The 24,531-nt window shown below is 38.3% G+C and overlaps 1 protein-coding gene across 1 annotated transcript; it reads right to left on the bottom strand.

Annotated features, from left to right (window-relative positions):
- Window positions 1-1,235: 1,235 nt before the first annotated feature.
- On the bottom strand, window positions 1,236-24,199 carry pabpc4 (poly(A) binding protein, cytoplasmic 4 (inducible form)). The gene is made up of 15 exons (XM_088354548.1): window positions 23,653-24,199; window positions 13,551-13,744; window positions 11,240-11,355; window positions 10,487-10,626; window positions 8,574-8,668; window positions 8,379-8,516; window positions 8,208-8,303; window positions 7,857-8,126; window positions 7,308-7,395; window positions 7,129-7,224; window positions 3,707-3,831; window positions 3,534-3,624; window positions 3,333-3,463; window positions 1,631-1,749; window positions 1,236-1,555 (listed from the first exon to the last, which is right to left on the bottom strand). The coding sequence occupies exons 1-14, from the start codon at window positions 23,843-23,845 to the stop codon at window positions 1,648-1,650; spliced, it is 1,875 nt and encodes a 624-aa protein (XP_088210674.1). The 5' UTR covers window positions 23,846-24,199; the 3' UTR covers window positions 1,236-1,555; window positions 1,631-1,647.
- Between the last annotated feature and the right edge of the window lie 332 nt (window positions 24,200-24,531).

Below are 24,531 nucleotides of genomic sequence, written 5' to 3'. Positions count from 1 at the left end.
GAAGGAAAAAGAGCATCGATACCGAACAACGATACAACGAAAAAAGATAGCATTGGGCAATTACCCAATGTCACACTAGTGTTCCATGACACACTGGTTAAAAATAACTAAAATGTACTACAACTACTAATAAGTAATTACTACATTTAGAATAATAATGATAATTGGATCAGATCATTCAAGTTATACTGTCATTTCCCTGTGACTATTTTGAACCCTGAATATGAAACATTTCTTTTTCGATTAATTCATTTACATTTTGAAAGTCTTCTCCAGGATTAGACAGAAAAAAAGCCTTTTGCGACAATGTGTCGCTACTGGAATAAGAGCTTGCTATGTCCACTCCACGCATCGGCCCGGTATTGCAGTACCTCCGGGAACGGTGCATTCGCAATGATCGCAACAAGGCTTTAGGGCTAGGACCTTAGCTTAGCCTTTTGGCTGAGAGTAAGTGTCCCGGCTCCTAGGCTTTGTAGCGTATAATGAACTGACCGATAACGGATAATGGATAATGAATAACGAAGATAGAACAATAACCCTTAAAAACCCTAAAACCCCCCACTAATGCTAGGACCTTAACTTGGCCTTGCCTATTAAAACAAAGCATCCCGTAATTGGGAAATTCCGGGAACGGTGCTTTCGCAATGATCACAGCAAGGCTTTAGGGCTAGGACCTTAGCTTGGCCTTTTGGCTGAGAGTAAGAGTCCCGGCTCCTAGGCTTTGTAGCGTATTATGAATTGACCGATAACAGATAATGGATAATGAATAACGAAGATAGAACAATAACCCTTAAAAACCCCACCTCATCTTATTGGTGGTCACAGTCATACAGTTTTACAGTCTAACTGGATCTTCTAATTCTTCTTGAGAAACTGCATTTTTAGGTTATTGCTTACGAACAATGAAGTACTTTACACATCAGTGTGATAGGTACCATCAAATATTCATTATTCAGGTACAGTGATTATAAAATAATAATTACAATTTTGAAATTAGGATGTTTTTTACATAGATAATAGGTGCAAAGCTGTACTGAAACCATGTCTACTCTCACCCTGCCACCCTTTTCATGTTTTTATTGAAAAGTGTAGATTGTGTGGTTAATTCATTTTCCTAGAATGGTCATTGATGCTATGCAGATTTTCACTATTCACAAGCTGAATCCGTCTTTCTTTCAGGGCTCTGTACATTATATAAAAGAACAATCTTAAAGAGCAAAAAAATGATGAATACATTCCAGGGCTGTATATGTCATCCCTTTATTGAGAATACCACAACCCCATCGTCATCAAATGGGATGCAGAAATCCATATTTTCAACCAAATAAAACACTTTCAAGCAAAGAAAAAGTTGATGGATACTTTTCCAGAAGACTGCATCGTGTTTTCCATGCAGTCTTTGACTTTTTGAAAAATAATTACCCGTCACCTTGTCTTAAAATATTTATGCAGGATTTAAAATTACATTTTTCTTTTTTTTTTTCTTTTTTTTCTTCTTCCGAGGTGTTCAAAACTTGTTTCTTTGTAGCCTCTTCTGTCTTCAGCACAAGCTCCTCTGCAACACACAGTGACCTGATTTGTCAATATTTTATAAGGTTAGCAAAATATATTCAGGGTGCGTTGTACATACCTCTTGAAATCGACCATTCAGGTTGTGGTAGCAACGCTGGTACTAGTTATGCCGCCTACTTTCTGAGTGGCATCTTTCTTCGCCTGGTGAGCCTGTAGCACTGCAACAGCTTCTTCTACCTGCAATGAAAGACAAAATTAATTTAAATTAATATATCAATTCCCGTATTTCTCCAGATTATAAAACAAGTACAGTTTAGTAGACACTCAAAACAAGGAGAGAGGACATCAATTGATTTGTAACTTGCAAGGAGGACCGGGAGAGAAGCCACACCTCAGATAAGAGCTTTAAACATGTTCTGAGTCCTTACAGATTACAAAAGCAGATACACCCTAAAGGGCCAATATGTTCCTCTACCACCAACACTCATATTTCAAAAATCCTTCCGCAGCCCTTTTGTCAGTTAGTCGAATTCACTGGTAATCCACTTGTTTGACTCCAGGACCCACCATCCCACGTTAATGGCAAGCGATTGTGCACTTTAAATAAGACATGGCAGAATATATGCACCAATGATGTAAACACTTTATAATAGTCAAAACAACAAACAACAGTGCACAATAATAGCCAAAGAAATGAACTGGCATCTTATGCAATGTGCTTGGAAGGGGAACAATATTCAAAACTGAATAAACTTTTAACTATAAAAGGTAGACCTCAAAAACAAAAAATTGCTTGGAATTTTTAAGTGCGCATTATAGACGTGAAATACAGCGAATCAAACCAGAAATGCATAATTACAAAGAAATTCTTCTTCATATACTTTAGTTGCATTTTATGAACGACTCACATTAAGCTAGTTGTTGAACCAGATTTCCTAATATTTGTGTTCTATGAAATCCGTTTTTTTAATTCTGGCGATTAAAATGAAACCCCTCGTTCTCGTTTAAATTTCATGTGCCTTGTGTATGAAAACATAGAATACAATAGTCTTTATCGTCATTGATAACAACATACGATTATGGGCTATACAAATAAACATGAGTTTGCAATGAGATTAGACATGGAACTCCGGGATAAACAAGATAAAGATGTAATAAAAACCCGAAGGAGAAATATTAGATAAAATAATTTCAGGATAAATAGGTAAGATTTTTTGCAGGGTAGTGCTTGGAGACAGGACTAAGTGTAATTTTCCTGTGGTTAGCACATTTGTGGAGTGGTTAGCACATTTGCCTAGCACGCGAAAGGTCCCCAGTTCGAGACCGGGTGGGAACATATGTTGGGCTGGAGAGGGATGGGCGCTGCCAGGCTGTACTTGGCCAAGACACACCACAGGAAATGGTGCCCCTGCAACCCTAGTGGTTAAGGATCCAACCAACAGACTAATAGTGCAATAACATTCAATAGCAACCGAATATGATGACCAATTTTTCTATTTAAGACCCATTTTTCAATAAAACTGGCAATACACTTTTTCAATAGAACTGGCAATATATATATATTTTATATAATATTCATAGCTTGTTTAGGGTGATGGCAGAACTGCAGTCCTATCTCAGAAAGGGATATTATGAGGGTGCACCTGATAATTAGGCAAGCCTGATACTCCCGAATTACGTATACACTGTATCAGGAATATGAGGCAAATCTAAAAACCCCGAATTGTCCAGAAATGTTAAAGTGTGCCTTATTACCTGGTGCACCTTATTGTGCGCAAAATACGGTAATTTATGTAAATAACTTTTTGGAAATGACCTACCTTTGAACGCAACGACTCATGCGATTCCAGCATATGGAGAAGCTCTGAGTTGTCGATCTCAAGCAGCATGCCCGTGATCTTCCCTGCTAGGTTGGCGTGCATGCCCTGAATGAGTGGGAAAAGACGCTCCCCTGATTGAAAAACAAAACCACGTAAATTAAGGTAAAGTGCATCATAAATTTTGAGTCAGCGGATTGTTACCAAGCATTTGCTTTTGCTCCTGTGGTGGCGCGGAAGCAAGCATGGACGCCGTCAGCGGCTCCTGACCCTGAACATGCACAGCCGGCTGAGTCTGGACGGGAATGAATTTAAGAAAGTGAGAAGACACTTGTGATTTACAAACAAGAGATAAAGATCACGGCTTTTTTTCACACCTGCTGCAAGGCTATTGGTTGCATAACATGGGGGTTGGGGTTGCGGACTCCTGTTGCGTATTTGTAGGGCGGCATGGTCCGGGGGCCTGGGACACCCATTGTGGGACGAGGGCCGATGGTTTGGCCTGAAACCCCGGGATAAAATAATCACAAAAATATCAATATGTAGCCATCATTTGTCATTTTTGTGTGTGAGGTAACATATGGGTCAGCAGGGAAACCATTGCTAATAGTGTACATAATCCCAATATATTTAGAACAACACTGCAAAAAACTCAAGTTAAACATTTTTTAAAAATTGTGTAAAACCCCAAAATAATCTCTCCTTGTCAAATGTTCCCGTTCTTTTGGCATAACATTTTGCTTATTATTATTTTTTTTTACAAAATATTTTGTATTAATGCTTTTCGCTTAACAATGCATTAAAGTCCATGAAAAAAGAACTAATGAATACACTGAGTAAAATAAGGAAATTATAAGTGAAGACAATTTTTTTTAGTGTAAACAAAGTTAATCCTTGGAGGACTGATCTTGCCATATGCAGAAATGTATGAATGAATGAATAACTACGAATACATGCCATATAAATAAAGGAATACGTACAAAAATTACATAATACCCACTTATATGACATAAATACAAATGATATGTTTATGCATTTTTATTTTGTCATTTATTTATTTAGGCATTTAATTTGGTACTTATTTTGTCATCTATTTTGCTGTGTATTTTGTCATTTATCTTATCATTTAATTTGTCACGTATTTGTCTCAACCAAATGTTATTCAAATGAGGAGGCGGACCCATCATTTGAGCATTGATGAATGTTCGGTGCACTTGCCAATCAACCAATAGGTGAAAAGCTCATTTGAATAAGCTTTTGCTGTATTCATGACTAAATCCACAACAAAATATAGGACAAAATGCATAAATATATGAATACATTGCAATTATGTAATACATTTAGGTATTAATTAATTTATTCATGTGTTTATTTATTTATATGGCATATATTTGTAGATACGTATATATTTATACATGTATTTGTACATATGGTAGGATTGGTCTTCCAAAGTTATCTGCCAACAAAAATGTTTGCAGTTTGGAGCTTCTGAACAATCCAAGAACTGAATTGAAATCAACCACAAGAAGGAGTCATGCTAATCTCGGAATTAAAATTGTGTCAAACTTTAACATACTCTGACAATTAATGATGTCTTCTCCCAAATCAGCACTAAAGCACTAAAATATGATGGTTATCATCACACGTTCATGGTAAGTTCGATGGGTCAAAACATTTTCTGTTTTCCCTATCGGTCGATTCAACTCAGAGCCAAGATGTTCCTCTACCACCAACACTCAGATTTCAAAAATCCTTCTGCGGCCCTTTTGTCAGTTAGTCAAATTCACTGTTAATCTACTGGTTTGACTCCAGGACCCACCATTCCACGTTAATGGCAAGCGATTGTGCAGTTTAAATAAGACATGGCAGAATATATGCACCTTTTTCCCCCCAAAAAACGAGATGACCAACAAAACTAAAACGACTTTAAGTACCATATATACAGGGTTGGGTGAGGTTACTTTAACTGGATTACTTTCAATTACTTTTGGATTACTCCAATACCAAATATGCTAATAAAAGACAAAATAAACTAAATATGAATAAAATTACTAAATTTTGTGCAGGCATGGGGAGTAACGGAATACATGGAATGGCAAAAATGATGTTGGCTAGCTGTTTGGATTTATTTTCATTTGGTTTCTGTCGCATTTTATGTTAGTTTTGCCGGAGATCAAAGAGATCAAAGCCAGGAGAGAAAGCTTACCACGTGTTGTGAGTCATAATTTTATTCATATTTAGTTTCTTTTGTCTTTTATTAGCATATTTGGTATTGGAGTAATCCAAAAGTAATTGAAAGTAATCCAGTTAAAGTAACCCTACCCAACCCTGCATATATGCCAACGTATAAGCCCCGCATCGAAAGTAAGTGACCCCCTAAAACCGCTCTAAAATAACCAAGTAGGAAAAGAAATTCAAAATAGTAATAAATCAGGACCTAAGCATTGATGATTATTTAATTATGTAGTTATAACGATTAATATACTGGTAAAAGGCTAAAAATATAACATTTTAAAGCCATTTACTGTACCTTCTAGCAGCGCTTCAATGGCACACACTCATTCTGTCATGATTGCCGATTCAAGGCACCTGTGACTGCCCAATTGGCGCCAACAGCCCTGAGAGCTGATTGGCTAAGAGACTCTTTTTAAACCCCCGGCTTTCAAGAGGACACCGCCAGATCGCTGTGAATCGATGCTCCCAGCTAGGCAAGCTCACACTTTCAGATATTTTTCCTGCCCTGTTTTCCTCTGCCTGATACCCGTTGCCGACCTGTTTCTGGACCCGATTCTGCCCTGTTCGCCCATCCCGACATCCGACCTGTTTTGCCCCGCTACCTGCCTGACACCAGTTGCCGACCTCGTTTCCGTACTCGATACCGCCTTTGCTCTCCCGTCCCGGCAAACGACTAGTATTCCTGCAAATCTACGATCATCCTCGCTCGACATGTGCCACTTCCGCGTTTCCAGCCACCTGCTACCCTTGTCCGTCAAACATCGGATCGTGGAAGCAAGCCCTACTCTCCCTCTTTATCAATAAAACTGAGTAAACGAATGCTACTGGGTCCTGTGTCTGTTTCTGGTCTGTGACACATGCACCATTTTCATATTTCACAATAGTTTCCTTCTTTGACTCTATACTTGTTGTCACCATTTGCCACTTTTCCCCTTATAACGAACTTTCTTGGGACCTAATATTATGGGCACAAAAAGAAAATGAAACAAAAAAAATCACAATAAATTGAGATTTAGTCTCTCTCAAAAGTGCCGATTGACTGAAGAGGAGGAAGAGATCGAGCAGGGCATCGTCCCCATCTACTGTTTAGGAGTGTAATTGACCTTTGTTTTTGTCTTATTAATATCGTTATTTTTCCAAGGCAAAGGCCTGTGACCCACTAAAAATGGGTCACCACTCACTCAAGGGTCCGGACCCACCGGTTGAGTAAAAGTGCTCCAAGTAACATCACAGATCATTACTAATCATGGCTTACAAATAATATAATAATATACTTTTTCCTTACTTCTAAAGAATAATGTTGTATTTTTAATTGACAAATGATCAGTGTTTGTGATAAAAACCTTCAATTTTACAGCATAATTCATAGTACACTCAAAGAACATTTACCAGTGTACAGTTTTTAGACTGAATCATGCCAAGTATTCTTGCAAAGATTATATTTGGAATCATACATAGTAGAACACAATGTACCCTATTATTAACGTCCTTTTTTGGTTTTGGTAAATCAGGCCATTCTTCAAATATTGATATGTTCTAGCCAGCTTTTAGGTTGTGGACTCACCTCTTGGACCCTGTGTATTGCTATTGGGAGACATATGTCTCAAGTTAGCACGTGGACCCGGCTGCCGAAGAGAGCCGGACATCCCTTGGAATCCGCCTGGGTGCATAAAAAGCACAGTCAATATAGGTGCAGCACATTAAAGTACACTTAATTTATTCAGCTCTGTACTACGTGCTCACCTTGACCTCTACCACCTTGTTGCCACCGGGGATTTGGTCTCATTTGGGCCATCTGATTCGGTGCATAGTAAGTAGTTCTATTCTGTGCCTGGTGAGAATAACATAAAACCAGTGTGATGAGTCCTACAAAGGCTAAACTTAACCTACTAGCGTCAGACATTTTGTTTTTTGGGCGTTGAATTTGGGCTTTATTTGGTCCAATTTTAATTTAAATTAAAAAACGGACGTAGTAAATTAAATTGTGTACTGCCAAAATCCAACTGCCACTCACGGTTGTACGGGACTATCTGAGAGAATTATAATATTGTGATAGAGTTCTGTAGTTTCTGTAATGCAATTTAAAAATTGTCATACATTCCTGATTCATAATTATAATCAAGTCTTTATTCTTTTAATATTTCTGATTAGACAAAGAGCCCACCAGTATTGTCAAGATATTGCACCCTTGGTTTGATTTCTCTGTTCTGTTTCTCTCTGGCTTGCACTGAACTTGTTCCTAAAATATGTATATATCTTCCCTCCCATAGTTTTACGCTTAGGTGTTCGTACCTGCGGCACGGTCGGCATGAAGTAGCCACTGGTGGGTTGGAACTGATTAATGATGGCATTGGCTGGCATGGCCCTCATTCCAGTGATGCGTTGCATGTACTGGTTGGTCAAATGGGCTTTGCGCTCCTCTTTGCGCTGGGCGAGGGCAACATAGAGGGGCTTGGAGCCGACGATGCGACCGTTCATTTCTGTCACTGCTTTGGTGGCCTCCTCTGGGGATGAGAAGCAGACAAAGCCGAAACCTTTGGAGCGACCCTCTTCCAGCATTACCTGACAAGATAGGGGAGGGGGTGTTTAACCTCTACAATTGTTAACAGCGCAATGGTGAATCCTCTCTTGTTCATCACTCACCTTGGCGCTTGTGATGGACCCAAACGGCGAAAACTCCTTGCGCAGTTTTTCATCATCAATGGTGTCGTCTAGATTCTTGATGTACAGGTTAACTCCCTGATTGCAAACAACAAGCCATCATGAGAAGTGTTGATCTTGATGGTGCTGACTGTGCAATCAAGTCCTGCAGACCTGATAACGGCTAATTCTCTCCTGTTTTAACATCTCAAACTTGCGCTTAAGCTCCGCCTGCCGCTCCATTTTCTTCTGAGCTCGTCCCACAAACACTGTCTTGCCATTGAGGTCGGTACCGTTCATTTCCTCCACAGCCTGAGAACAAAAATATTGTCATCTGAAGAAACATCATTGCATTTGTCATGACCATACCTTGTTTGCATCCTCATGCTTCTCATAACTAACAAATCCAAAGCCTCTGGATTTGCCAGTAGGATCTGTCATCACTTTTACACTGAGGGTTTTACCTGCAGAATTGAAATATAGTTACTAAAACCAAACTAACTTCATATTTCAGCTCCATGCCAGGGCTTTTATCAAATTATATTTCAAAGATATAGGCATTTAAGCCCAATGAACATACAACGATAACTTAGATCTTAACTTAATCCACTTTGAGCATTGTAGTCATCGATATCAGACACTACAGGTTCATTAAATTCCTTCCCCTTTTTACCAAAATGACTGTTAATAAAAAAAAAAAAAAAAAAAAAAAAAAAAAAAAAAAAGAATTGCATGACATTAATAACTTAATAACCCCTCGTCAATATATCAAATCTGACTGATTGAAATCATTAAAATTTAGAAAAATATTGTGATATGTATCAAATCTTCTTTTATTTATTTTACTAGAATTTAAAACATTAAAAATTTTGTTAAAACATCCATCCGTCCATCCATTATCTGCACCGCTTATCCTCAGTATGGTCGCTGGTGCCCATCCCATCTATCTTCGGGTAGTGGGCAGGGGACACCCTGAACCGGTTGCCAGCCAGTTGCAGGGCACACACGGACAAATCACTCACTCATTCAAACCTAGGGACAATTTGGACCGGCCAATTAACCTTACATGCAGGTTTTTGGGAATGTGGGAGGAAACCGGAGTCCCCGGAGGAAACCCACGCAATTGTTAAAACATATTTAAAATAAACAATATCATCATACCTTTACAAATTGAGAGAAACTGAATCGAATCATTTACCATATAACAAACTGTATTAAATGACTTTTTCAGTCGGGACCCAAATGTACATTTAGCTTTAAAGCTTGAACTCTGGGCTTAAAGCTTTGAATTTGACAGCTCTAATACACATATGCTTTCAAAGGTTTCAAAATAGTTGACAGTTGATGAGTCTTATAGAGCCAGTAAAGTCAATGTTAAGTATTTTCTTTTAAAAGAAATGATGGATGTCTAAAAATGACATGGGAAAGCATCTCAAATTTCAAAATTATTTAGTACTCAAATAGGATGTTTTTACATTGTATAGTTTCTCAGCATTTCATAACTATTTCGGCACTGGTTAGAGTACCTCCCATATCAGAACTAGATTTTTTACTTAGGCCCACTCACAGCTTTTCAACACGAATGAAGTTATACAGTAAAGTACCTCCCATTGATCGACATTTGAGTTATTTTCGCTTGACTACAACAACGAATGTTTTCACTATTAGACACCTGAAAAGGAGATGGCAAATGGTTATTCATTATTTTGACTTTTATCGCTCGCTGTTGTGCTTTGATTGACTACTATGAATTGTTACATCAGTCTCACTATTGGCCAACAATATTACTGCTCCTTTTATTTCCACACCCGTTTTGTAACGTAAAAAGTATAATTCAAAAGAAAGGGCTCAGGTGAAGACCTTTACAACAGATTTTCGCATCTTCATGGGTTTTTTAGTACAGTCCTCGCCTGTTCTCCATGCAAGTTCCAAATGCATTGGGGTCTTCTCTGCTTATTTTGAGACTTTACAGAACTATAAACATATCAAAATCTTTATTGGAAAACCTAAGAACCTGTTGCGGGTTTCAAGGCTTTACATTTTAAAATAGCTTTTATTGAACCACAAATACATGGCATGGCTGTCGTGTAGGAAGCAACAACATAGGAATACTCCGTTTTGCACTCTTTTGTCAATTTTCGCAACCTTAGCCAAGAACTACTGTTAGACTGAATCAATAAAAAGCATGTCAATGTTGTTGATTTGCTTTATCCTTTAATGCTTCAACATGAGAGAAGGAAGAAGTCAAAATTACACAGAGACATGAAGACATCTCAATTTACCGTATTTGTCAAAAAGCTCTTTGAGATGCTCATCATCCATATCGTCCCCAAAGTTCTTGATGTAGACATTGGTGAACTCCTTGGCTTTGGCTCCAAGCTCGGCCTCCCGCTCCTTGCGGGATTTGAAGCGACCTACAAACCTAAAAATGGAGAGAGAAACAATTTTCTTAAAAAACAGCTCTGACTTAAGGTGTAAATCTCACCAGGTTCTGGTTTTCTGTATAGTCACCATCCACAGAACACATTTCATCATTACAATGCAATTTACACCACCATTATGTTGGCATGCTTGTGACAACCATCAGTGCCACCTCGGTCCCTTAAAAAGATGATGAAAATGAAGAAGATGAGGAAGCAGACGGAGAGAGATAGAGCAACTGCTTTTCACAGCACTAGAGGAAAGCTAAGGAGGGACGAATATTTTCATATATACCTTATTATGCCGATCTCTCCCTTCGTGCCATCCTGCATTGCATTCCTGCATTCGATCCATCACTAAAACACACAAGCGTGGCCGTATACACAAACACACTCAGACGGGTGACCAGCCAGTGCACTAACAAGCTCAAACACATGATCAATTGTCGGGTTATTTTCACACCGGCGAGAGCATTAGTCATTTCTTGTAGTCGCTTACTGAAATTAATATATTATACCCATTACACACGCAAACGGCAGAATAATTGAGGAACGGAACAAATCAGGAAGACACAGCAAACAGCACACAAACAGATAATATGAGCAGACACTCACACCTTGCGGTCATTCAGAAGCATGCCGTTCATTTTCTCGATGGCACGGTCGGCAGCATCCTGGGTCTCAAAATGGACGAAGGCATAGCCCTTGGAGCCGTTTTCATCGCAAACCACCTGCCAGATAAAAAGTAAGTACAATACCTCGAAATTAAGCCTGGAAATTACCCGAAAACTGCAAAAATAAATCAATAAATACATAATTTCATGTTCTTGCCTTCTAAAAAGGAATGATGCCTAAAATTTGTTTATTATCCTATTCTTGGTTCACTAAAATAGTTCAGCTTTTTTCAGACCGACTCCCATACAATACTAAACTTTAGAGTTATCATTTAAACCGAAACCAAACAGTGATGATGATACAACAAGTACAGAGAAAAGTCTGCAGGGTCGCAGAGCCAGCACCAGCAAGTTCAAGGACAACTTCTTCCTTCAGGCGTTCAGTACTCTTAATTGCGCAATGCCCTCACACCCCTCTGCCTTCTGCCAAATCAGTGGAAAACTGCTCTATTTAGATTCCGGCAATACATTTTTATTCTAAACCCAATATATTTTTAGATTTTCATATACATATCTCTTTTAAGACCTTGCTGCTATTTGTTATTTGTTCTGTGATTTTCTTTAATTACATAATTGCAACATCCATCTTTCCACCGCTTATCCTCAGTAGGGTCGCGGGGGACATGCATATCAGGTTTATTGGCCGTTCCAAATTGTCCCTAGGTGTAAATGAGGCTGGCAACCAATTGAGAGCGTCTCCTGCCAACTGCCTGAAGATGGCTGGGATCGGCTACAGCACCCCACGACCCAATTGTGGATAAGCGGTTCAGATAATGGAATAAATCACAACAAATTAAAGCTATTCTTTAAATATAATTAATATCATTTGTGGCATCACGGCGGCGCAGTGGTTAGCGCGTGTGCGGCACAGTTCTGAGGTCGTGGGTTCAAATCCAGCTACAGGCCTTGCTGTGCGGAGTTTGTTTGTTCTCCCCGTGCTTGCGTGGGTTTCCTCCGGGCACTCCGGTTTCCTCCCACATTCCAAAAACATGCATTTCAGGTGAATTGGCCGGTCCAAATTGTCCCTAGGTGTGACTGAGCGAGTGAGTTGTCTGTCCCTGTGTGCCCTGCGATTGGCTGGCAACCAGTCCAGGGTGTCCCCTGCCCACTGCCCGATGATTGCTGGGATGGGCTCCAGCATCCCCGCGACCCTACTGAGGATAAGCGGTGCAGCTGATGAGATGCGATGAAATGAATATCATTTGTACTCTAATTTTCCTAATTCCTCATTTTAAAATGGCCGAAAAAGGCTATTTCTAGTATAGTGTACCGTTATGAGCATGAATACATTGGAATAAGGCTGTTATCGGTAATAATGATATAACCTGGAATCGCAACTTGCCCATTTTTCAAAAAAGAAAACAGTTTGAATGTCAAAAAAAGAAAAACTAATATAAAAGTAATTTACCATTGGAACAAGATTTTACTTCAACTTTCTTTTATATTTTAATAGATTTTACTTGATTAACATTTCCAAACAAAAACTATTCATCAATCCAATTCATAGGTTCATTCTGTTAATATTGGACACCTGCAAAGGAGATTGCTTTAGATGCCAGTTTGTTATTTTGACTGTGATGCCTAACTATCGTTCGTCATTTTGACTATTATGCACCGTTTACATTTTTATTATTTTCGGGAAATAATGTTGCTGTTCTTTGATTTCCACACCCTTTAGGGCAGATCTGTTTTTTTGTAACCGAGGTGATTTTTAAAAAAAGGTCTCAGGGGAAGGCTTTTAGAACAGGTTGGGTCATCTCCGGTTCTCCTTGGAAGTTCAAAATTTATAGATGTCCGCTCGTCTTTTTGAGTGTGAACTAAACTATAAGAGAATTACAATTTAATGAAACTATTACTTGTATGCTTGTGTTTGAGGGTAGAAAAAACAGCTAGTTAAAACTGGACTCATCAACTGATTCTCTGTTAATTTATTTAGAAGTTAGTTCGGTGAAACCACAAAATAGGCAAATATAAGTCTGTAAAACAGCAAGGTTATATTACATTTGTGCAGTTCTAGCCCCATCTGGTGGGTATATCATTAATGGTGTTTGATTTTATTCAGGAAAGTTTAGTCACTGTGTTGGTCATGGCTTATAGACAGTTATACTTAGGAATGTTTTGTCACCTGGCGTTAGCCAATGCAGCATTAGCTACAATAGCGAGTAAATGATATTCAACTTTGTGCATATTTACTTCTTTTGAATCTGTAATGTACACATGAAGTTGTAAATACCTACAATAATGCACCTTACCTTGCAGGAGAGGATGTTTCCAAAAGCAGAGAAGGTGTCATACAGTGCTTTGTTATCAATGGACTTGTCGAGGTTCTTGATGAAGACATTGCCCACTCCAGATTTCCTGAGGGAGGGATCTCTTTGAGACCACATGATTCGGATCGGCTTTCCTTTTACCACGTCAAAGTTCATGGTGTCCAAGGCTCGTTCGGCTGGTTTGGGGGGAGAGAAGCGTGCAGACAGGATATGGGTGCTTGATTACATAAAAACATTGGTTTGGTTTGTTGGCATGTTCAGCTTACTGACCATGATAAGGATGAGCTTAAGTAGAGGTTCTAAAATTGTATTACGTATTTTTTGAAATATAAGACGCAGCCAAAACCTAAAACATTGCTTTATTATTAAAGTCGGCAATGCAACAATTACAACTGAAGCCTCAACGTACAGATTCATTTTATTTAAGAAACCAGATTTCCTGATATTTATGTCCGATTAAAGACATTTTTATGAAACTCAAACTTATGCTATAGTTTTTATTCTGTGCACCTTATAATTTGGTGCACCCTGTAGTCCTGATAATACGGTAATCGTTAATTTGTAGGTAGTTGATGGCACTTAATATTCATAATGTACTGCAAAAACTCAAAATAAAAAAATAGCAAAAGATAAAAAATAATATTCTTTCCAAGTGCACTTTGCGATACTATTTTTTTTTTTTCATCCAAAATATTTTTGCGGCTTCACACTGCAAAAAGTCCGTTTAAAAATTGAGAGGAAAATATTGTAACCAAAAAAATATATATAAACAGTATAGTAAAAGGAAAAACTTAAACATAGCATAACATAATCATCATTATTTTTCAAAACAGTGTCTGTATGGTTTGTTGTCTGGACCTTTAAATAGATTTTTTTTTATATAATGACCTGTCCTGATTGATGTATTTTTACTTCAGACAAGTACTTTTTGCAGATTTGTATGATCCAGTACTCCAAAAAGACATTTCATAAAATAATAATCTCCTAGGGAACTGTTCTTGATTGATAACCGTGATTGATGATAAGAAAATGATGGCATAAATTATTCTCTTGAAAAGCAGAATTCAACCAAATCGTTTCATAAGAAAAATATTGTTTTGACCAACAGTAAACATTCTAAATAATATTGTGTTTATAGAAAATGAGTTAAAGAGCAATTTCCATGGATAAACATAACATTGGGTTGTTATTTTGCTACTCACTGTCCACTAAAGATACCCACCGGATATACTCGCATCTAAGCCAGAGCTATACCTAAATCAGAGGGTTTGCGCATTTCCGCTACCACGCCAGGTTTGTTTTCTTTTGTTTCCTGTTTCTTGTTTGGACATTTTGATCGTGGTTTAGCGCCCACTTAATTATTAGTTTATGACTTTGTTCCTTGCATTTTCAATTTCTGGTTTTCCTCTTTGTTTCTGGATTAGACTTTTTCAGGTTTGATTTTGTTTGTACATGTCAGTTTTTGCTGCCTCGTTGTGTGTTTGTTACTTTGTTCTTGGTTTAGTTAATAAATGCTATTTCGAGAATCCCTGCTTCCCCTTCACTTGAGTCCACCCCGTAAGCGTAACAAATCTTGTATAGTTTACCTGATTCCTAAAACTAAATCAAATTGGATCATTACATGAGGCCTTAGTAACTGCAATGTCATTTTTAGTGGATAGCATGTCTCAAAATGGCCACCCCTTAGATGGATCAAAAATTTGGGTTACAGGCATATAACACAATAGTTCGTACACCTTTTTCATGGCCAAATTAAAGCACTTTCTAAGGACTTTCAAAGGCAATTTCCCAATTTCATGAGTACCATTTAAAGAGGAAATCCAGTATGAATCGTGCATTTTGCAGAGCAAAACACATATCTGCGATTATATTTGATTTTAAACCTTGCGTGTGCATTAATCAAGAGAAATTATTTTAAGATTTCGAGTAAATAATGAATGTATTTGTTTTCTAAACAATACGTGTGTGAATATTTTTGAAACAAATCTCTCCCCATATGAGTGTTGGGTAAAAATGTCGGTATTATGTAGCTTACATTTTTAGTTGTAAGAAGTTCTTCTCATTACAATTTACCACTGGAAAACGCTTCCTTCATTTTTTATATGGCCCAAAAAATGTCCATAGTTGATACATAATCCTTGCACTAACACATATTTCACAGTGCCGTGTTAACGTGGAGTCCTCTTGGGCACGACCCGTAGGGGTCGATGACGCTTCATAGGACAATGCAATACAACTAATGGTAGCTGCCGTTAATCACGAGGGAAGGAGAAATGCAATGGCAAAGCCAAGCCACCAGAGAACAACGTGCTCTTTAAGCAGAGTTATTTTATTTTTCTTCATTTTTTGGGTGGTCTATCGTGCAATAGTTTCAAGGATTTGCAAGCACTTTACCCAAAATTCAAACTCTTCAGACCTTGAAAACAAGAAATCAAAATTCAAGCTTTCTCAAAAGTGTTAGGCACCCATACAAACCCTGAGGTTAACAGTTCTATAATCGTGGTTCGTACAGCTTTTTTATGCCCAAATTTGAGCGCTTTTACAGGACCTATAAAGCAAATTTTCCAATTTCCCCAGTACCACTCATAGAAGAAATTATACACAATTCCATTGTTCACAAAATAATTATTGATTGATTGTCGTTATCATTCTTGCTCCCTCATATCTTTCAGATATAATCTCCCCCTATGTTCCGGTCCAGAGCCTTCGCTCTGAAAATGCTGGTCTACTAGTGATCCCAAGAGCCAAGAGGAGATCCGCAGGTTCGAGAGTGTTCTCCATCCGGGCCCCGGTGCTGTGGAATGCTCTTCCCCTTACAGGGGCCAGACTAGTAAATATATGACATCAAAATGTGTACCTTAGCTAGAGGGCTGGAGTCTTTCAAGTAAAGTCAAGTCAGACTATCGCAAACTATTATTACAACTATTATTATCGTGCCCAAGATTACTATTATTATTAATTATTTAGGAGGCTCTCAATTAAATTAAAATTTAGGGATATAAGATTTGATTATAAAACCCATTATTGAGGGTTTCTTTTCAACAAGATTTAATCACTTGTAGGGTTTAGCAACTCTGCATTTGTAAATAAAAAGCATAACAACAATTGAATTTATTTTCTCTACACTTCATTTAACTCTGGCAAACTCATGCAGACTGGAAAGTGAAAAAAATAGCACACAAACAATCAATTACCGTATATGATAGTTTTAACCATTTAAAAGTCGCTTTCTTTTTATTCTTTTTACTTGAAGATGGGAACTCCACTATTAGATTTTATATCTATTATCGACAGGAGCTAAAGCTTCTTTAAACTTCTGCAAAAGACACCCAGGTGCTATTTTTTGAATTTTGTATTTTAAGGGCGTACGCGGCTTTTATTTTAAGTAAAATAACAATGTTCTCTGATTGATTAAGAGTAGATAGCAAATGCAGGTTTGGGAGTGGAACTTAGCTTTGGTGACATTTAGGGGAAATATGTAAAACTGCAAGTCATTGTTTGACGCTCATTTTTCTCTTGAGGTTCCCTTGACATCTCATTCGGGCCACATAAGGTGATGTGACTGGCCAAATCTGCCATGAGTTTAACACATGTGATTTAAGGCAAGGTCTTTCGCAGGGGTTCTCAACCTATGGCTCTCGAGTCATATATGGCTCTCGTGCCCTTACAATTTTATCAAGCTCCATGTCGGGTATAGCCAGAGCCATTCTAATCATGCATTTTGTTAGGTCCAGCATATGAAGAACAAAGGTTTCCCTACAGTTTACAGTCAAAGTGTAAGATCGGATGACCAAGTTTTGGCTGTACACTGCTACAGAATCATTTATTGGTAAAAAAAAAAAAAAAGTCTGCATTTAAATAGCTCTTTTCAAGAGACTGAAAACCTCCCAAAGCACTTTACAATGTGGCTCACACTTATCTATACACACACATCCATACATCAGTCATGCAAAGCATCTATCTGCTTAATGGGGCATTAAGGATTCAGTGTATTGCCCAAGGACACTTCAATATTTAATTCTGAGAAGCTGGGATTTAAAACCAGCAACTTTTCATCCGGAAACAAGCGCTCTAACTCCTGAGCTACTGCCGTTCACTGTTGAGACACTTTATGATAAAAACCCACACAACAAACTGTAATTACCCAAAAACGCTCGCCAAGCACACAGAACAATTTGATTGGGTGAGCAGTAGGAGTGGGCGGCAATATAGTACGCTCCCACTCCGTCTTACACACGCCCACTGCGCCAAAGGGAAATACATCCACAAACTTTGTTTGCAGTTTTTTGAGACAAATTTACAACAGAACTCAGCTTGCACCTTGTTTTAAAACTATTAATTACAAAAATGAAGGTCAAAATGCGTCTCAATGATCTTAAGTAACTTTGGGAGGGGGACAAGTTTAAAGTGGTATATGTGTTGGCATTATTATTATTTCATACATTTTATCAAATCATTTAACGTCACACAGAGAAATAGAATGCACTGAAATATTCTATTAGAGACAAAAGACCGGGTTTGGCGTTTTTGCTGAATTTTGTCCAAATATTTGGTATGCCTCCCTCTTGCAAAAAACAAAACCAAAAAACAAAAACAATATTTTGCTATTACTGCTCCTTGGGTCAAAAAAAGCTCCCAAACCCCTGGTTTATTGAGTCTGACTGCCGAGAAACATGGCAATAATTTCAAGCATTTACAAAAAAGCACTTCTCTCAAAATTCAAGCACTTTTTAAACCATAAAAACACAAGCATTTTTACGTATTTCTAGCACTCGTGCAAACTCGGATAGTAACAGTTACGTATTGGTACTGGGCGAAAGTTTTACCGTACAGACAGCTGTGTATGTGTAAGTAAAAGGGGGTGGGGGCAGGAATTGCTTCTCTAACGGTCAGGCAGGCCTCTTGTCTGACTCGACACATGTTGTCAACGTCCCTGCAGCACACAAAAAATGACACACAGCCTCCGATAAGGCTGCTGGTGTGAAAACGACATCTGTTCATGTTAAACTTTGCCTTTTGTTATGCAAGCTGAAAACGATTTCTGCTAGTCTGGAACTCAATGACATTCAAACACATTGTTAGTTTTTCAACATAGGACGGGGCTCCAAAGTCCTTGCGGTTCTATAGGCCTAACATGCTTTTGTCTGCTCCCTCAACATTAACACACACACGGGGCAGGCGGGACTGCTGGCATCAGCAGTTTGCCTTGCAATTGTATTTCACAAACCATATATTCAGGCAGCTGTCACATCAGTCTTGGAAAGGAAAGGATATGTTTCAGCACATGAACAAATATCAAAGCTCAACTGCCCTTGGTCTTGTTTTCAGGTTTTTTGAAGAAGAAGTTAAAGCACCAGACTTTTTTTTTTTTTTTTTTTTTTTTTGCAGCTCGAAAAGTTGTTCTATATTTAGAGAGGGGTCCTCGTGGTATGCGCTGGCACGGTGTGTGAGCAGCGAATTCTCTACCATTGATGGGGAGAGACACACAAGTCAGAAAAGGATCCGGGAGTGTTTTAATGCCAAGACTATTTCAAACCAATACTGTACTAAAAAGTGGGCCAAACAGCTATGGAAAATGTAGAAATAAATTAATAAATATATACTTACACAAATATGCCATATACACACATGAACACAAATAAATCACATAATAGTTAAATATATGACATTATTCAATTCATTTAGATACTTGTCATTTATTTATTTTGGTGATTATTTTGTCATGTATTTTGTTGTCAAGTCAAGTCATGTTTATTTGTGTAGCCCTTAATCACAAAGAGTCTCAAAGGGCAGCCCAAACCACAGATTATTGCAAACCACAGACTATTATTACACCATCCCCTGATCTAAAACTTTCATACTGTAGTTTTCTTGTCTTTCCCTGCTACCTGGCTGGTGGCTGCAGCAAAGGAGAAGGATTTAACGTGTATGTTGGGAATTCTAAGGGCATTGGGTTTTTATCTATATTCATTCTGAATATTTATGGATCTTTGCACTTTCTTTTAACTGTGAATGGATGACAGGATGCTCTGAACAAAGTTTCGTTGTTGACCATGACAATACATTATCTGAACGGAACTGTACTGTACTGTACTGAACTGAGTAACCGCCACGGCAACCAGACCTGATGCATGCCATCATCTAGAGCAGAGGTTGGAACGTTTTACCTAAAGAGCCATAAAATCAAAAATCTATTGATTATTTGAAGACAAATATCTTCAATCAGTGGGCAGGGCACACCCTGAAGTGGTTGCCAGCCAGGCGCAGGGAAAACAGAGATATACAACCATTCACACACCCAATCATAGCTAGAGAAAATTTTGATGTGCCAGTCAACCTACCATGCATGTTTTTGGAATGCGGGAGGTAGCCAGAGTGCCTGGAGGAAACCCATGAAGACACAGGGAGAACATGCAAACTCCACACAGTGGAATTGAACCCCGGACCTCCACACCGTGGGGCTGTGTGCAAACCACCAAAACCTGTGCCGTCCAACATTGCCTCACCTTCCACCAAAATCATCTTGGTCAAAAATTGAAAAGCAGCTTTCTCTTTAAAGGGATTTTTTTGTATAATTTAGTGCCTTCTACTGAAAAACTGATGCTGTTTTCAATAATAGGCAAAAATACATGAACTATCACATAAATGTGTTTTTTAGAAAATATTCACAGGTCAAAAAGTATGTATTTTTTACCTAACATGAACCTTACATAGACGGAGCTGACATGTTTTTCGGACAAGCTGGACAAGACTCGGCAAGTAAATGAGAATTAAAATGGTGTGGTTATGGTCAATTTGGGTCATAGTTCGTCTTCATCTTTGTGCTTTGTAGTACTAGTTTATGGTTGCAGTACACAAGGTACGTGCCTGGACTATTTGTAATTGCCCAACAGTTCCCATCCCCCTACCCGTACACGCCTGACCAACAAATGGCGTCACATCACAAGAGGCTAATTTGACTGTTTTAGACCGACGGCACCAAAAGTCTTCTGGAAGAAAGCCAGCTGCATGCAAGCGATTGCTCTGCAGCTTTTTGGTTGCAGACTAGAGCCCTGATATGTTGGGACAGGTGTTCCAATGAAGCCTGATACAAAATCCCCCTACTCCCACACAATGAGGCCACTTGACCTCACTGCTCAATGAAAAGTCAAGCCTGTCACAATCAAATACAAATTTCAATTTTGATAATCAGCGGTGAAGGCATATTTTAATTTCTTTATTTTATAATTTTACTCAAAACCAACTACATATGCAAAAATGAGGCCATGGTTTGGGTCAGAGAAGTTCTATCAATGGGAGTTTTACACAGAGCAAAATACTATCTCTGTTTACATAACTATCAATCTGAGCAAATTATTAGTGATTGCTATTCTCCCTGTTAGCGATAATACACCTTACAAACAACGTGGCACCTATTTACTCACAGTAAGACAGACTATGTAGAATAAAAACAAAAATAATGGTAAAATGGACTATTCGTGTTCAATCACAAACATTGCACTATTATCATAACTTAGGCCATTTTCTAAGAACTGGTGGGTTGGTTGATCCCTTAATGACTTGGGTCATAGGCACTATTTCCTGTGGTGTGTCTTGGGCAAGTACAGCCCATCCCTCTCCAGGCCAACATTTGTTTCCACCCGGTCTCGAACCAGGGACCTTTTGCTTGTTAGGTGAATGTGTGCTAAATACGTTGTAAATATTTATTGGGCCTATCTTTTTTTTTTTTTAAAGTTTTTATAACATGTTTACCTTAGAGTACCATGTTTAATCTCTTTGCATAAAATGTTTCACAATGTTGATATCAACGACAACAAAGAAAAGTCAAAGATTCAATAATTCCATAAGAGCTTATTTCATTCACCAAAAAATGAGTCGATCCAGATTGGATGTGGAATGGGCACGCATCAAACTCATGGCCCGTGGGCCAAATGTGGCCTGCCACATCATTGTATGTGTCCCCCAGACAGTGCTGAGAAATGCACATGAGAGAAATGCGCCAAACAGTTATAAATATGTCCACTGGAAGTCGCCAAAGCCAAGCGCCACTCGCAAAGCAGCTACTGTAGCTGTATTCGCTGACTACCATTAATTAACCTGAAAACATTGAGGAAACCCAATCCAATATTTTATGTAAAATAAAAGTCATAGATGCACTGTGTATGGCAATATGAACAATACTAAATAAAAAAATTACACCTGGGTGTCTTTGGAGAAGTTTAAAGAAGCTAATTTCTATAATAGATAAGAAATATAAAAGCAAAGTTCCTGGATATAGCTAGATTTTGTCAACAAAAATGTAAAAATAAACAGCAGAAACACTTTTAAATCATTAAATTAATCACTTAAATTCGGGTTTGTATGCTATGTTTGTCACTTTCCAGTCAGCATTAGTTTTTTCTGAGTTAAAGAAACCGCAGTGGAAAGGAATTCAATAGTTGCTTTGATTTTTACAACTGCATACTTGATAAATACTACAAAATAATAATAATAATAATAATAATAATTTCCTTGTATTGTCATTCTGTGTAACAATGTACACAGAACGAAATGTCGATTGCACCTGACCCGTTGTAGCGAGCCGATGCAGCCGCAGCCAACAGAGGGCGCCGCCGACCACTTTTTAAGTCTTAGGAATGACTCGGCCGGGGCGCGAACCACCGACCTCCCAGTCTCAAAGCGGGCGCCTTACCATCTAGGCTACTGAGCTGGCAAAATCTTGGTGAAGGAGTAAAATATTGGGGAAAAAAAATACATCGATATCATGAAACCTCACATCTTTAGAATATAATTTGATTGTGAGCCTCTGAAAAGACCACAAGTCCTCCTGCTAAGGTGCACTATTAAAGCCATCCATTTGCTAGTGTGGAACCCATGAGAATGTTTTTAATACCAAGCAGATCTAAACTGAAATTAATTTAACGTTTAGATATTTATCATAAATCTTTTTCACGTACAAAATAATGTTTTTCTGCGTATTCAGTTTGAAATAATAAAAAAAGAACTATAAAATACGGGGGGGAGTATAAGTCGACACTACAGGGGCGATATTAGGTTCAAAGAGCACCCCCAGTGTCTGGCTGGTTAAAAAGATTTCATCATTAGACCTAATGAGATACAACATGTAAAATTCCAACACAATAACATTTTAAATAAAAATATATTGCTAAAAGCTTTGTATTTCAAAAGGCCGTATTTATTAATTGAATGTTTGTTTTATGGCCGTTTTTATTAATTGAATGTTTCATCTTCATTGAGTGATGGCTCTCTTGGGCTTCCATAACAACATCCTCTCACCTTAGGACAACAGAGCCTCCACAGACTCCTCTGCTATGCCTCAAGTGACACTAGAAGAGTGGGGAGAGGGGGCGAGAGCAGTGCTAGGAATGAAATGTACTGTACCATTTCTGACACTGCGTTGTTCACATTTTTGTTTTGTTTACTTTTTTTATATTTTAGCAGGGTTGGGTAGAGTTACTTTAACTTCATTACTTTCAATTACGTTTGGATTACTCCAATACCAAATATGTTAATAAAAGACAAAAGAAACTAAATATGAATAAAATTACTAAATTTTGTGCAGGCTTGGGGAGTAACGGAATACATGGAACGGCAAAAATGATGTTGGCAAGCTGTTTGGATTTATTTTCATTTTGTTTCTGTCGCAGTTTGTTAGTTTTGCCGGAGATCAAAAAGATCAAAGCCAGGAGAGAAAGCTTACCACGTGTTGTGAGTCATAATTTTATTCATATTTAGTTTCTTTTGTCTTTTATTAGCATATTTGGTATTGGAGTAATCCAAACGTAATTGAAAGTAATCAAGTTAAAGTAACCCTACCCAACCCTGTATTTTAGCTAGCGTTTTCATTATATTTAAGCATATCCTGTCATTTGTTAAGGAAAAGTGAGTTTTTAAAATGCTATAACCTTTGGAGGTGTTTGGGTCGAATTTGGGGGTGCTCGAGCACCCCCGAGAAAGGGCTGGTTACGCCTATGGTCGACAGGTATATCGTTATCACGCGAATGGGAAATCAAACGCGTAAAGGTTGACATGATAATACAATTCAACGTAACACCTGACTTACCGTCAGCTGGCTGGGAGAAGTTGACATAAGCGTAGCCCAAGGAGCGCCGGGTGATCATGTCTCGGCACACCCGAATGGAGAGCACCGGCCCGGCTGGACTGAATTTCTCGTACAGCATCGCCTCGGTGATATCAGGGTGCAGGTCGCCAACGTAAAGAGAAGCCATCGGATAACTACCGCTCGCTGTGTTCATATCCTGAACCCTCCAATTGAGAAAATCTTCCAAAACGTTACAAAGAGGAGTAGCTGTCCCGCAATGTCACCGATGGCAAGGATCCGCTTCAAAGATATTAAAAAAAAAAAAGAAAAAAACTAGAAAATATATATTCTAAAATTAAAAGTGTTTTTCTTTTTACGACCGGAGTTCGATCTTATTTTAAATTTTTGCTATTTTTTTTAAACTGATATATTTTCTTAATTTAAACACTTGGTTTATTTTTATGAAATTTTTGTGATTTTTATATTTTTTATAGATTTTTTTTCAAAGTTTTTCGAGGACAGTGAGTTAGACACTCACGGTGGTTTTGTGGTCGTGGAAAGAGAGTGCGTGGGGGCAGCGTGGGGACTTTATACACTGCACGGTGAGTGGAGGAAATGGCTACAGGGTCAAACTTGGGGGAGGGGGGGAACATGCTTCAGCGCATGCGCACTACTGTCCTAGTCCTTGACAGAGGGGCACCTCAATGTACCCTTTTGAACTATTATTGGTGTAAATTCATTTTTATGACATCCACAAGCAGCGTGTGGAAATTAATACTATGTGGTAAATGTTATTGTTATATGGCAGAGCTGTTGGCGTTAAACACTGCACTCTGGAGAGTATCCAGTTTTGAACATATTTGTCATAGAGGCGATAGCGACATCTAGAGGCACTATTGG

Source organism: Urocampus carinirostris, chromosome 15 (genome assembly GCF_059441175.1).
Source record: "Urocampus carinirostris isolate Australia breed hairy pipefish chromosome 15, RoL_Ucar_1.0, whole genome shotgun sequence".
Classification (NCBI taxonomy): domain Eukaryota; kingdom Metazoa; phylum Chordata; class Actinopteri; order Syngnathiformes; family Syngnathidae; genus Urocampus; species Urocampus carinirostris.
The sequence above is the reverse complement of the archived record's forward strand: the minus strand, read 5'-3'. Positions and strand labels throughout refer to the sequence as shown.